The sequence below is a fragment of the Tympanuchus pallidicinctus genome, unplaced genomic scaffold, assembly GCF_026119805.1.
Source record: "Tympanuchus pallidicinctus isolate F22 unplaced genomic scaffold, pur_lepc_1.0 scaffold22, whole genome shotgun sequence".
In the NCBI taxonomy this organism is placed as follows: domain Eukaryota; kingdom Metazoa; phylum Chordata; class Aves; order Galliformes; family Phasianidae; genus Tympanuchus; species Tympanuchus pallidicinctus.
Window position 1 is genome coordinate 14951655 of NW_026294739.1, and position 14946 is coordinate 14966600.

General features: G+C 42.8%; 2 protein-coding genes across 2 annotated transcripts; both read right to left on the reverse strand.

Annotated features, from left to right (window-relative positions):
• Window positions 1-325: 325 nt before the first annotated feature.
• LOC128082159 (cytochrome P450 2J6-like) lies at window positions 326-5802 on the reverse strand. The gene is made up of 9 exons (XM_052686038.1): window positions 5632-5802; window positions 5140-5302; window positions 4650-4799; window positions 4060-4220; window positions 3189-3359; window positions 2460-2601; window positions 1341-1528; window positions 838-979; window positions 326-504 (listed from the first exon to the last, which is right to left on the reverse strand). Exons 1-9 carry the CDS (start codon window positions 5800-5802, stop codon window positions 326-328), a joined length of 1467 nt encoding a protein of 488 aa, XP_052541998.1.
• Window positions 5803-8955: 3153 nt separating this feature from the next.
• On the reverse strand, window positions 8956-14459 carry LOC128081994 (cytochrome P450 2J2-like). Its single transcript, XM_052685805.1, has 9 exons — window positions 14142-14459; window positions 13325-13487; window positions 12329-12478; window positions 11969-12129; window positions 11162-11338; window positions 10800-10941; window positions 10076-10263; window positions 9419-9560; window positions 8956-9264 (listed from the first exon to the last, which is right to left on the reverse strand). The coding sequence occupies exons 1-9, from the start codon at window positions 14304-14306 to the stop codon at window positions 9086-9088; spliced, it is 1467 nt and encodes a 488-aa protein (XP_052541765.1). The 5' UTR covers window positions 14307-14459; the 3' UTR covers window positions 8956-9085.
• Window positions 14460-14946: the final 487 nt, after the last annotated feature.

The following is a 14946-nucleotide window of genomic DNA, read 5'->3' on the forward strand; positions in this document are numbered from 1 at the left end:
GGTTTATGAGAAAGAACACACAGATATTTGACCACAGTACTTCTAATTTATAGACCTCATTCAAATTCTTTCTCTCTTGACGCTGTTCTAATAAATAAGACCCAATTCTGATTCTTCCCTTTGTATCTTTATTCACTACACACTGGGACAAATATACCAAGTGTTGATAACAAGAACGAAGTACTGACTTTACAGGATGCAACTGTCCAAAAAGCATTTTTCAGTGTAATAATTGACCAAATCAAAAGGAAGGCAAAAATCTTCAGACACAGTAAGTGGAATCCACGTGCAGAATCACGCAGACTGAATCTGTATGGCACGTTTCCTATCGAGGAATGGCACAGAGCTGGTGTGGAGGTGGCTTCATTGTAGTTGAAAAAACAAACTTGGTGTTGACTTCTTTCACTCCGTCTGGCAGGGTGAAGGTGAACGCCTGCATCAGGGTGCAGAAGATGATGAAAAGCTCCAGCCTTGCCAGCAGTTCCCCCATGCATGCACGGTGCCCTGGGAAAAGAGAGAGAAGGCAAAGGATTTCTATCAAAACCTTCTATCTATCTTTCAAGCTCTGGGCTTATTAGCATTATGAATTTTTCTGCTATTGTTGTGATAACTGGGTCTCTGCTACAAGAGAAGCCAGATCTTTTCCAAGAAAAAGGCCTCCCATCCCTTCTCTTTCAATCTTTCCCAGTTGCAATTGGGCTTTTCTCTTCCTGGAGTTGTTGAAGACACTGGAATGTATTTCTATACCTCTTTGGAGGTGCCTCCACAGTTCACACTGAGGAGCGAGCAGATCTTTAGTTACTGTCACATCAGTCAGTCCCTGCTCAGTGCATTTACCTATTGAGAATGGTAAGAATGCTTCTCTGTGTACAAAGTTTCCATCTTTATCAAGGAAGTGCCCTGGGTTGAACTGATCAGGTGTTTCCCATTTTTCAGGATCAGACAGAACAGAGTCAATATTGACCAGAACGATGGTGTCCTGAAAAAAAGAGTTCATCTGTTAAAGTGCATTGGTTTTACTTTTCCTATTGCTATTGTATTCTTGGCTTTTCAGCAGCAGAATGAGTAACAGCTAAATTTTCCTCTTTGTTACGCTGTCATTTCTGCAGTGCCGTCGTTGCTTTGAGCAGCTCCATAAAGAAGGGATGAAATGCAACCAAAGGAAAGGAACTGAAGGGAGAACGTCTAGAGCCAGCCCTAATGCAACTTATGGCTACAAAGCTTGAAAATGTTTCAGATTCAGATTATGAAGACACTGCATTTAGAATCTTGCAGTGTGAAAATAATTTCGTATTTCCAAGGTTTTCAAGTAGAAAACGTGCAGCGTGCTTGTTGAGTACCTTTGGAATGGGAAATCCCAGCAGCTCCGTGTCCTTCACAGTATATCTGGGAAGTGCAATTAAGACAATATTACTGTAGCGTTGGATTTCATGAATTACAGCATTTGTGTACGGCAAGTTTTTTCTGTCTGTGTAGCAAATTAAACGGGAACTGCCCAGGACTGCATCCAGCTCCTTATGGACTTTCTCTGGAATGAAACAGTCAGCTTTAAATGCACAATAATCTGTAAACACTACAGTCACCCTTTTTCCTTTTTTTTTTTTTTTTTTTTTGTGGTTATAATTATACCCATTGGGGTTTTTTTTTACAGTTATGATTATATCCAGTAAAGTGAAAAACATATTAAAAAGGAAAAAAAATCAACTTCCCACATGGATCAGCTAAATGAAATAATAATCCTTTACAAAGAGACTGGTTTAGAAACTGGGCAAGGTTCAGTCTTCACTCAGAATCATACAAGAATGAACTGAAAAGGCAACTTCTGCTCTGAAATGGCCTGATTAATACCACAGCCTTGATTATTGGAATTAGATTGATTCTGTGCATCAGGAAACTCAGAGAGGCTGACAGACCTGGTTGTGAGCATTCAGCACATGCACTCCAGTCTCAAATTTAGGTCTTTTGAAGGGCCATTAGTTAACGACTGTGGGAAGTCCCTTCTCTTTATTACCTCTGCTTTCTCCAGCCAGTCTCCTTTTGCTGGAAAGTACTCAGGAGCAAATGGAACAGCAGGAGCCACAAATCAAAGACCCATCAAGTGCTCATAGGAAGTCTGACCAATCGTAAGTGGAGGGGCAGGGGGCAAAAAACCTCATCCTAGAGCGGATCAGATGGATTGCACCCTGAATTCTGAGAAGATCTCCTAGAAATGAAGCCTGAAAGGATTCTTTGTGAAAACCGTGGCACTGAGGGACATGGGTTAGTGGGCATGGTGGTGACAGTCAGCCTAGATGGTCTTAGTAATGTTTCCCAACCTTAATGATTCTGTGTATGAAGAAACAGATGCATGCAGTTCACCTGATTCACTACACATTCGTTTCTCTGCTGTTCTTTAATTGGCTCTGCTACTATTTGAACGTGTGTGATTTCTAAGAAGCAGCAAAACTGTGTGTGCTTACCTTGAACATCAGGATAAGCCACCATGTAAAGCAATGCCCAACGCAAAGTGGTGGCTGTTGTTTCTGTGCCAGCCAGGAAAAGGTCAAAAACATTCTGTGTCAAATTGGCCTTGTCATATGTAGCACCAGCATCTTCTTTAGACTGCATACATGAAAGGCAAAGAGCAAGATACAAAAAGAGAAGCAAAGCACCTTCTTGTACCACAGCAATGTTCACTCATACTACCCAAAGTGGCAAAAAATGAAACAAAAACCTGAAGGGCTGGGAAAAAAGAAACCTTATTGAATAATACGAAGACATTTTCTAATATTCCCCAGTGTATTTGCAAATTTATCCTGCCTCTGTGCTCATGCTGTTTGCCAACCATGACAAATTTATGCATTCACTCACGCTTTCCACTCTTGCTGCAAATCCCTCTACAGTTTGTGTTCTCAGATGTGTCTTAACCTAGAGAATAATAGAGCTAGTAGAGCTTAATAGCAGCTCTATTACTGTGCTTACAAGAAATCTACCTGCAAACCTACTCACATTACTACTTCATCCTCCTCCTCCCATCCCACACTTTCAGCTTTTGGGTTGTTTTTTTTTTCTCTAATTCATCCAACTATAAGCTTTTCTAGGCAGAGATTTTATATTTCCTTAACTGCTATTAAACACCATAATAATTAAAGGAATACTTAAAATCCCCATTTGTTAGTAGAGCCTAAGAGAAGCTGCTAGACACTCACTTTAGCCATCTGATCCAAATAGTAACCAATAAAATCTTGATTTCCATCTGTTTTTTCTTTGTGGCTTTCAATTTCCTCTTCTAATAGAGCCCTCATAGTACGTATACTGGCCAAAGCCTTCTTACACCGTGTTAGAAAACAGGTTGCAATCCAGGGAAGTCGATCGTGGACCTGTAAAAGAGGTAATTTAGATATGTGGTGTTACTGACATCAGCATACTAAATTTGAATCCTAATATAGGACTGTAGGTAGTGGAAGAAAGGAATGAAAGACTCCAATGACTGTATCTTCACTGCTACCTCAAAAGGATATTGCCTACCCGGTAATGCATTAAAGGTTTTCTTAGTCCTTATTTTGGGATAAAAAAACGTAAGGATTTTTAATTTCTCATTTGTTTTTAACCAGAAGTACCAAATTGACCCTCAGATTAGCTAAGAACTGAGTTATGGTCTTTTTCAGTTAGTGAGAGATGGTGAAAAATCACGCAAGGTGCAAAGCCTGCCAAGTTCCAGCCATGTACATTGGTAACATGACTTCTTGCCTATATTCAGCGTTGCGGATCCCATCTGTAAATGGTTAATGGTACATCTGCCCTGGTTTCAGGCTGTCTGTCCCACTGCTTTCACAGCTGGAGTCACGACTTCACGCAGAATCACAACAGCAAATTGTTCTGTCCACTGAACCAGATGCTACAGTGGGAGCTGCTGCCATCAGTGGGGCAAACATCAGTTTGGAACGGGCCGTCTGGAAGGACATTCCAGTGTGTGCTTCAGTACCTCTAGGTGCACCAGCATTCATTTTTGTCACAAAACCAGCCAGGTGCCTTTGCATTATCTGTGTATAAAATAATATAAAAAATCATTATCCTCACATAAAATGAGATGCTGTTTGTAAATGCTGATATATCGTCCACAGCTTCAACCAAGCGGAGAAATCTTTTATCTTCTATGGAGAAGCGATGTCCCAGAATCAGAGCACAAATTACATTGGAGACAGCATGAGTAACAGGCACAGTGGGGTCCACAGGTTTTCCTGTGAACACAGCGAGCAGTTTCACCATTAACACCAATTCTGCTTTTTCCTACTGAGCAGAAAGCTGGAGAAATACAACCACTGAGTCATTAGGGTTGGAAAAGACCTCCAAGATCACCAAGTCCAACCCCAACCCATCCCCACCGTGCCCTCAGTACCACATCTCCACGGTTCTTGAACTCCAAATAACATTTTACCAAATCCACTTCATGCTGTTACATTATAAGATGGAAAATTGCAATTTGTCAGCAAAATGTATGAGTAAAAATAACTTTAGACAGCCAAAACATTGCTGTTGATTAAATAAAACAGCAAGGTGGACAGAGGAAATGGAATTTATAGTGGTAATAAGGAAAACATACCCCTTTCAGAGAACCTTGGCATCCTGTTTGGCAATAATTGGTAGTAAAAAAGGGTAGAGGCAATTACCTTTGGTGTTCCGCAGGTACTGAACCAGGTGATGGGCTTCCTCCTGGATTTGACACTCCTGGCTTTGCTTCCCTACTCCTAATTTCCTCATTGTTAGGAGCCCAAAGCGCCGCTGTTGCTTCCAGAGATGACCATTAGAGAACATAACACCTAGGACCATAATGAATTAATGCTTTATGGATGAATGAATTGAAACTGTTCATGTTTCAAAGATGTTTCCCTGTCGTGCTAATCTTTCTCAGTTTTTGCCAGCAGATCTGTAGCATTCCTCTTTCCCTTTCCTTCCTCCTTCCTTGCAGTCTTGCCATTTATATCCCATATAGAAACTCCTGCCACAGCTGCATTCTGCCATTGTTGTTACAAGAGAACCCAAACAGAGACGTTTCATAAAACCTCATGGAAATATTAACCTATATTCCACGTACATTAGGCACTGTTTCCAAAACCACGGTTAGAATTTATCAGAAGGCTCTGTGAAGATAATAGTTACCATTTCCATTAGTCAAAAACCTGAAGGCTCTGCTTAATGGCCTCCCAGCAACCTCTTCAGCATGGGCAGTCATCCCCTCCTTCACTGCCTGGTACCCTTGTAGAACAACTACAGGTACGCTCGTAAGCCATAAGGTGAAAATATTGCCATACGTGCTGGCCATCTGTAGAACAAAAGAGTGTCACAACAACACAAGTGAGAACTGGCATACTAAAATCCAGCAAGGTCAGGCTGGACGGGGCCCTGATCACCTGATGGAGCTGTGGGTGTCCCTGTTCATTGCAGGGAGTTGGACAGGTTGGACTTTAAGCATCCCTTCCAACTCAAACGGTTCTATGACTCCACGATTCTACATTTAACTGGTCCCCACTGATTTGCACATTCATACAGTTAAGAATAAATCTCTCTCCAGCATTGAGAAGAAAACAAAAACTTGCCTTCATTCTTCAGCCAGCTGATGAGCCCACCAATGTGCTGCCTGAACATACATACCTGGTTAAGGATGTCGTGGTGAATTTGGAACTTCATCTGCAGCAGATTCCCAAAGAGGGGGAGTGGAGCTGGACCAGGAGGAAGCCGTCTTCGCTTCCGTTGCATTCCCAGGAACTGCATGAGCAGAAGAGAGGCTGCCAAGCATACAAGCACTACACTCACTGTTAACATTTCCCTTCTGATTTACACGGCGAGCTTGTCTCTGAAAAACTGCTACGTAAAGAGAGGGCAGATCCATTTATCTTGTTCTGCTGGTACCTCCCCAAGAAGAAAATGTGCAGACTTCTGTTCTTCCTTCTTTATCACTTTCCTTTACCTTCTGATCCCAGAGAATAACATGTTGCTTTCGTGCACGTGGCATTGCTCCATTACATTACAGCCACAAATCCAGCAAGTCTTGGTCCTTCAAGGGATACCAAATGCAGCTAATTACACACTGAGACCACGGTAACAAAAATCCCTGCTAAAGCTGCTGATTTCATCAGGGACCTCTTGCAAGAGCAGAGAAAACCAACAGAGCTTTCTGGGGGTGCTGCACAGGTAGGAGAGGCTGTGAGGTTGTGGTGATCAAGCAGAACAAGGAATTTCTTCAGCCACTGCCTCCAGCAGAAATAAAGACATCTTCACAAGCCTCTTTCACAAGTGCCCTCCTGCAATCAAGCAGCACCACTGAGGAGCTGTGCTTTGCTGCTCCTTCATGCAGAGGAGGCCACAAGGACAGTGCAGCTCTGGTGCTGCTTTGGCATTCTCCCAGGAGCAGCACCAGCTTAAAGTCAAGCTCACCTGGCTGCAGCTGGGGCACGTGGCACTCTGGGAGGTCACCCAGATGGCTTAGCTGCACACTTGCCAACCTTATCCACTTCAGAGACAACTTGGAGTTCCTTTCTTGTGGCATTGTCATTTTCTCTGTCTCAAACGACTCCCGCCTCTAAAAGCAGCATTACCCAAAGTCTTCTCATGTGGAGGAAGTCGTGATGGAAGCGGCTGTGTTGGGAGGACACTCCAAACAGAACCACTGTCTTTTGCCAGTTTTCTCTGCAAGGAACACAGCGTGCAATTTCCTGGGTGTCGCTGACTCTGCATTGCTCTGGCCTTTGATCAGAACTGGACTCAGGGCTCCAGGCATGGCCTCACCAGTGCTGAACAGTAGGGAAGGATCACTTACCTTGACCTGCTGGCAACACTGTGACCCCTGTGGGACTTTGCTAGTCACTGGCCCCCACCCAGACCTCACATCACTGAGCATCACCCCCTGAGCCCCGTCATTAAACCAGTTCTCTGTTCGCTCCTCTGTCTGCCCATCCAACCTGTAGCTCGACAATTTATCAATGGCAATCTTGTATGGGACAGCATCAGTGTCCTTACTGAGGTGCCACATTCACTGCTGTCTCCCTGTCCATCACGCTGATCATTTCACTGCAGAGATTCATCCCATTGGCCAAGCACAACTTTCCTTTGGGAGCATTAGGCTTCATAAACAAACGAAATTGAGAAATTCAAATTGGTAAATTGAGAAATATCATAATAATACAGTAAGAATACAAGCAAAATTAAAATGCCAAACTAGTCATTACTAAAGATTATGGTGTTACTGAAAATACCAGGGTGGGCGGGTAGAACGTACATAAAAAAATACGTTTGTTTGCTGACCAGCTCAAAGCTGCCTGTAAGCCTTTTTGAAATACTGAGATTAAATGTTTATGAAAGCCATTTGCTACTTGCCACTATGTACTTTCATAAAGTTAAGACTGTTCCCATGTGCTTCAGGTTGTCACAATTGTTTGGACATTGATTTGCACAAGTCAAGAACACGCTTAAACTTTTTGGCTTCGTTCTGTTGGTTTAGGGTGTGAAAGACTTTTGCTTCCATGCTGACCTTGCTGCATTGTTGCAATCACTTCTGTAGACAGAATCATGCTGACTGAGATCCGTTTGTTCATGATTTGGGGGATGTGGTACCATCATGTTGACAGAAAGGCTCCAGAAGAGCACACAGTTGAGGAAGATCCTGGACAGGACAGAAGTGGCAGCAAGATTTGTTATGAGCTCTCACAATGGAATCAAACTGCAGTGCTGACCTGCTTCTGCAGTAAGAATGACAGATATTACAGCCACAATTTGGGAACCACAAGTCTGGGTATCAGCGGAGGAAAGTACTGGGTATTTTAACAATGATATGAAACCTCCATAGCACTTGGGATGGAAATTAGGAACAAACTGCCTAATGTATCACATGCAGCAGCTGAGAAACATGCAAGCACAAAATATTCCTTACTCAAGTTTGTTGCAAAACAGCAACCACCACAGGTTCAGGATCTATTTAAAAACACAAAGTTAAATTGCACAAATTACTGCTAAGTGAAAGATTCCTCCAGTGCCAGCAAGCTTACTGCTTGATCTTTATCTAGCGCAGTTCCTTTTGCCAACTGAGTTTTGACTTCCTCCTTTTCATAGAATAGTTGGGTCATCCAGTTCCAAGCCTTTGCTGCAGGCTGGTTGCTGCCCACCACATCAAGCTGCCTGAACTGACCTTGAACACCTCCGCAACCTGTGCAGAGCCCCACCACTCTCTGAGTAAACAGTTTCTTCCTAACATCCAACCTGGATCTCCCCTTTTCTGGCTTATAGCCATTAGCTCAGCTGCTGGAAAGCCATGTGCTGTGCTGAGGTCTGCTCCGAGCCTCTGTGCTCATGAAAAGAAGTTTGCCTCTTGAGAAACGACAGCAATATTCCCCGCCCTGTGTAGACACAGCAGCTGGTGCACAGCTCATTCAGAGATTCCTGAACAACTCTTTTCCTCCATGAAACCATACTAGGGACTCAGAGCCACCACCTTTGGGAAGCGTTTCTGTATCCCACTCTAGAATTGAGAATCAGAGGACCGTTTGAGTTGGAAGAGACCCTTACATGCCACGTGCTCCAACCTCCTGCTCTGAACAGGGACACCCACAGCTCCATCAGGTGCTCAGAGCCCCATCCAGCCTGACCTTGGGTGGCCACCACCTCTCTGGCAACCTGTGCCAGTGCCTCATCACCCTCACTGTCATTTTTTTTCTTCTATCCAGTCTAAATCTCCTCTCTTTTAGTTTGAAAATATGCAAGAATGCATAGAAATGCATGGGAATGATGGGAGGCATCCCTCAGGACCTAGCTTTAACGTTTGTTTTCCCTCATTAGGATTCCTACTGAGCCTTGAAGTAAGACCAGACACTAATAATTTTCTGTGTTTATTTCATTTCTAAAATATAAGAAAAAGTTTACATAGATTTTCCATATGCCAAGAAAAGGAAAACCAGAATATTTTTCAGGTCCAGCTTCCTAAAAACGTGACACAACAGTTCAGATTCACGCTGAACTTGATCTAGAAATGGGGAATACAAAAGGTACAGAAAAGATCAGTACACTTGCAAACCCCTGGGAGTTCCTCTGCCTCAAATCCACCATATGCTGCAACCTAGCGAAGAACTGCACAGAGTTTATATGGGTGAGGTTTCATCGTGCTCCCAAAGACAAAGCTCAGGTTGATCTCCTTATCTCCTTCTGGTGGGGTGAACTTGAATGTCTGCAGCAGGCTGCAGAAGATGATGAAAAGCTCCATCTTGGCCATCACCTCTCCCAGGCACACACGATGACCTGCAGGGGAAGGGGAAATGCAGTCAGTCCCCGGACCAGGCTGGAACCTTACACTTTCTGGCATTACACTCCCTTTGTTTTGCTTTTCTTCCACAAGGAAAATATTACTGCTTCACACTCAGAGTCTAACTCGGTTGGCTATCAGCACACCTACCAGCTGAGAAGGCTAGGAACGCCTCTCGGATCACAAAATTCCCATCCTCGTCCAAGAAATGACCAGGGTTGAACTGGTGAGGGGTCTCCCAATACTTGGGGTCAAAAAGAGTTGAGTCTATGTTTGCCATGATGATGGTGCCCTGCAAGGAAAACGCTGTAGGCTCAGTTCTGCCTCTGGATTTCTCAAACATCAAGAACAAAAGGACACAAATGAATTCCACATAGAGTCTGTGGCAGTGCTGGGCACATGGTTAGAATAGAACAAGTTTTTTATTGGGAAAAAATGCTTAGTCACAAACTAAGTCCTATTTTGTTGAGGTTTTTACAGTGTTCTTTTGTGTGTTTGTTTCTTCAAAAAATGAAGAAACCTCCATATATCAGCTTCAGACATTTCCCTGCTTTATTCCCTTCATGCCTCCTTTTCCATTCTGTTAGCAAATGCAACAGAATGAAGGGTATGAGGTTATTCACCTTCTTATCCTAAACCAAGTAAAATTATTTTCCCAATTCTGACAAGCTTTGATAGATTTAGAAATGAAAAACAGTGCACCCTGCAAACCGAGCAGCACATTTTAACTCCTAATTGTCAAGGCAAAGGGAGAGCACAGAGCAGGGCTGTGCAGGAAGATGTGGCCAAAGATGACAGACAGGATACCTTCGGAACCTGATAACCCAACAGGGTTGTATCCTTCACTGCTTGTCTAGGAATGGTGATTAAAATGATGCTGCTAAAGCGGATGATCTCATGAATCACAGCATTTGTGTAAGGCAGTTTCTTCCGATCCTCGTAGCCGATTTGGTGGGAAGAACCCAGAACAGCATCCAGCTCCTTTTGGACTTTCTCTAGGAAGGAAAAAAAAAAAAACCAACACAACAACTTTATATGTTGAATTTTGCATGAAATGGCTGTCTTTTCAGTTTCAGATTATTAGCAGTAACAGAAAAAAATAAAATATGTAAATAAATTATACTTCTTATATCCTAAAATGTAAATACAACTATTTAGGTGCTACTTGACTACAATCTGATATTTCCCAAATTTTAAGTTCTGTGGTTAGATCATCGAGCTCAATAGATATATTGATCTTCATAGTTAAAGGAAGGGGAGCAAATTAATTAAACAAGAATTTCTGAGAAATAGGTTAAACTCAAGCTTGGTTTTAGACTACCTTGAAAAGGTGATCTTAAAGAAAATAAATAAAATAAATCTGTAGAACAGACAATTGATCTTCTTGAAAGACAGAATCACAGAATCACCAAGGTTGGAAAAGGCCTCCAAGATCATCCATCCAACCATCTGCCTCTCACCAGCAGTCCCCACTAAACCATGTCCCTCCGTACCACATCCACACATCTCCATGTCCGTGTCTCTGACTCACCTTGGACGTCTGGATAAGCCACCATGTAGAGCAGTGCCCAACGTAGAGTGGTGGCGGTGGTCTCTGAGCCACCCAGGAAGAGATCAAAAACAGACTGCAACATGTTTTCTTCATCATAGGTAGAATTTGGGACGTTTTTAGTCTACGGGTGTCAATGAGAAAGGTGAAATAATAGCACAGAATCCAGCTAAATAACTGCATCTTTAAAATCACCCGTTGCACACCCTGCCCTCAGGATCCCAGAGTACAAAAATAACAAGTGTACTATTTTACACTTCTGAAACAGATTATTGGCTATTCAAGGTTCGTATTTGAATTCCATAAGAATAGCATCTGCGTCAACTCCAGCACAAATTACTCACTTTCTCCATCTGATCCAGGTAGAAGTCAATGAAATCTTTTGGCTCATCCACTCTGCATCTCTCCCTATGACTTTTGATCTCCTGCCTTATGAAAGAATGAATAAAATTACAGCAAGATTCTATTTTTCGTATGGGTCCTGGGAGGTGCCCTAAAGGCCATGGGAGAACTTCAAATATCTGTGGAGCAAGCATTCAACACAGCTGCTGTAAGTTATACAACACAAGCAAGGCCATACAGAAATACAGTGCAGACATTTTTAGTGATGAGTTACTGAGTCAGCTTCAACCTTGGATTCCTACCTTTGCTGCATAACTCAACTCGTATCTGCCCTGTTAATTCATCAACAGAAGAATCTCGTTTTGCAGACAGGTCTGTTTTGCATGCATTAACGGTGATACAGTCAATACTAATATATATTACCTCAATATATAGGAAAAAAACCAATCTCTTTTACTCCAGTACAATGAATATCACTTTTCAACTTTCTAATAGCAGTTTCAGAAATGGAATTCAGAAATTTCAACATCCCAAGCACTTTCCTTTCCTGGGAAATTCTAATAAAAATTATTAATATAATGGTTAAACAATGCCAAGTCCAAAGCACTTCAAATTCAATTCATGTTCACGGTCGGTATTTTTTGTAAAATCAGCATTTAATGCGCACTAAATACTGCAATAACTCTGACAATATATAATGATATAATTATTATGGCATAAAAATTGTCTAATTACTATTACCCCACGGCGCAATAAATATCGTGTTCAATAGTTAAATAATTTGCATGTTAAATGAGCCATTTTCTCACATAGTAAACGTAGCTGTTCCCAAAAGCCACAATCTCATTGTATGCTTCCATCAGCTGGCGGAAAGTCTCATCCTGCAGGGAGAAACGATGCCCAAACACCACAGCACAGATCACATTGGAGACCGCGTGAACGATGGGGAAGGAAGGGTCAACAGCTCTTCCTGCAAACACAGAGAAGCGTTGGTCACAAAAACACCAGCTGCTTTGCTATTCTGAAAGCAAGCTCACAATGAGGTTTTGTCACAGATATCCCCTGTGCTATTTATTTCTGGAGCAAAAATAACCTTTCCCCTCTGTGTTGCACAAACTACGCGCCGTGTCAAAACCACGACCGCGCTCCCGACCACCTCGGTGCCGTACCATCTGTGCTCCTGAAGAACTCCACCAAGTGCCGGGCCTCGGTTTGTATCCCACGTTCCATCCCTTTATTCCCCATTCCCAGTTTCCGGAGAGTCGCAATTCCAAAACGTCTCTGATCTTTCCAGATGAGACCATTTGAAACCAGGATACCTTCAGCCATCAAGAACCAATTGGATGCCATGTTAGTATTCATGCAACGCTGATACTTGCTTGCAAGCTATGTTTGCCAACACAGTCTCATCTCCCTACAGATGTTGTGTCACCACTGCAGGAGTGGCAGAGAGCTTTCCTCAGCCGACAGTACGTTCAGTTTTCTACCACCTGGAAATACGATGGTCCCTCGCACTAAGCTGCTCAAAGCCTGGAGACCTTTCTGAGGAGCCCATTGGAGAGGTCTGCAGGTTTCCTGTTCTCATTCTCCTATGCTTGCATGGATACGAGGCTGGTGGAAACCAGTTGAACCACTCCTGTTTCAAATACAGAACTCTATCCTCCGTCCACCAAAATTCATCAGTGCCTGATGTAAACAATAGCACAATAAAAACTTCTAAACAAGGACACATTGCACCTACAGTCTCACTAATGCATCTAAAACTCCAGTGCCGTGGGACATCCCCAAGGGCCACTTCTTGTTCAACAGCTCAGTGCATGCTTTCTCCATTGCAGCCATTGTGTAAACAAGCAACTGAGAGCTTCAAAAATTACTTCAGCCTCTGCTCCTCAAGCTCCAGATGAAGGATTGAAAGGCATCAGATGGATTATTTCAAAGCAAGGCGCGAACTTAGACACCAATAATGGATAAATTAGATTAGCAAGTACAAACACTGCTGCTTTGGTAAGATTCTGGAACACACGTGTGATAGTGGGGTGGAGGAGACAACTGAGGAATGCTGCAGAATTGCTTTATTTTGTTTCTCATGAACAAATGGAATGGGTAAACAGGGAACTAAGAGCTTGTCAGCAGACAAAGTCCTTCAGCAGATGTATGCATCTCACCTTTTCCAGAAGAAAATCTGTTGAACAAGTGGGTCTGTAGCCGCCCAGAAACATCCTCTGAGTTGGTGGTGAGACCATCCTTCACTGCTTTGAAGCCATATAGCACCACGACGGGTTTGTGGCCCAGCCACAGGGTACAGACATTCCCATAGGTTTTTGCTAGCTGCACATTAGTTGATGCAAAAAGAAACAAACAAACCAAAAAAACCATTGGAGAAACATCAACCAAAATGCACACACAATGAGGTCTTCTCTTCCAACACGGCACTACCCTGGGGTTCAGGAAATGAAGAGGGGAAAATGCTTTTGTTCTGTGATGGGAACATTCATGAGAGTAAAGCTGTGGCACTGCTCTGAGATCCCACTATTCACAGTAATGTGAACGGTCAAAAGAACAGCTGCTCTTGCTCTTTTTAACACATAGGGCTGTCTTTGGGATAATAATGACTGTGGAAATGCTCCTGGCTGGGTATTTACAGCTCACATTAGGTTTCATATGAAAGTTCAGCTGTCCAATGTCAGTTACATTTTTCAACTCATTTCATTTCCTCAGCCAAAAAAACTAGAACTACTCAAAATTACACATTTACATACAGAACGTTGGAAAAACAGGTTCAAACATGCTGAAATCCTCCATTTGTCTTTAACCTGAATATCAGGAGCCTGTAGATTTTATTTGACTCCTTTAGGCACTACATTTAACTTCCATGACCCTCTTTCCTCCACTTGAAGTTCTCATAACCAATTACCAGCCTATCGACAGCCATCATCATTGGTTACAGCTTTTGCCCCTTCTCTCCCATCCACAAACACATACCTTTTTCAGGCTCCCATGGTCAGCTCTAAAATTTACCCACCACATGCTTCCAATGATGGGAAACGGGATCGGGCCAGGAGGAAACCGGCGACTTCTCCATTGCAGTCTCAGGAACTGCAAACCCAGCAGAAACAAAACCAGGGATAATAGCATCACAGTCACCATTTCACACCTCCAAACTAGTCTGTCACAGAGAAAGCTGTTATTAATCTGTTAAACTGACTCTGTTGTTCTACTTAACACTTCCCAAAGAGAATCGTGTCACATCCAAGCCTTCTTCCCTACCACATTTCTCCAGCAAAATGAAGAGCGTTTCCACCTCTGAGCATACTTAATACATTGCTATGCTGCAATATGCTAATAGCTGCCATCACATTGACATCCAACCAATGCCAGAAGGCGGGCACTTCATTCTGACTTGCATCTGATATTCAGAAACGTCCCATTGAGCAATTGGTTTGGTTGGAGGTGTCACTCACAGCACTGGCTATGTGCAAGCTGAGAGCTGGGATACTAAACCGGAGATTTTGGTGTGCCTGCCTGTGTGCAGTTTGTTGCTTTTGTTTGTTTTTCCATATTTGTGCATGTTTTTAAAAGAAAAAAAAAAAAGACGTTTAGTTGTTGAGAGCTTATAGATTTCCCTACTGTCAAATGTCAGAACTAGTTCTGAAAATATCTGTCTCAGTTTCTCAGTACAAAGCCTCTGCGACATCCACGTGCACATCTTCCAAACACACAACTTTGTCTTCCACCGTCCTCCTCAAGTCCTTCTGACAGGTGAAAACATTCTGTTTCCCAGAATAAA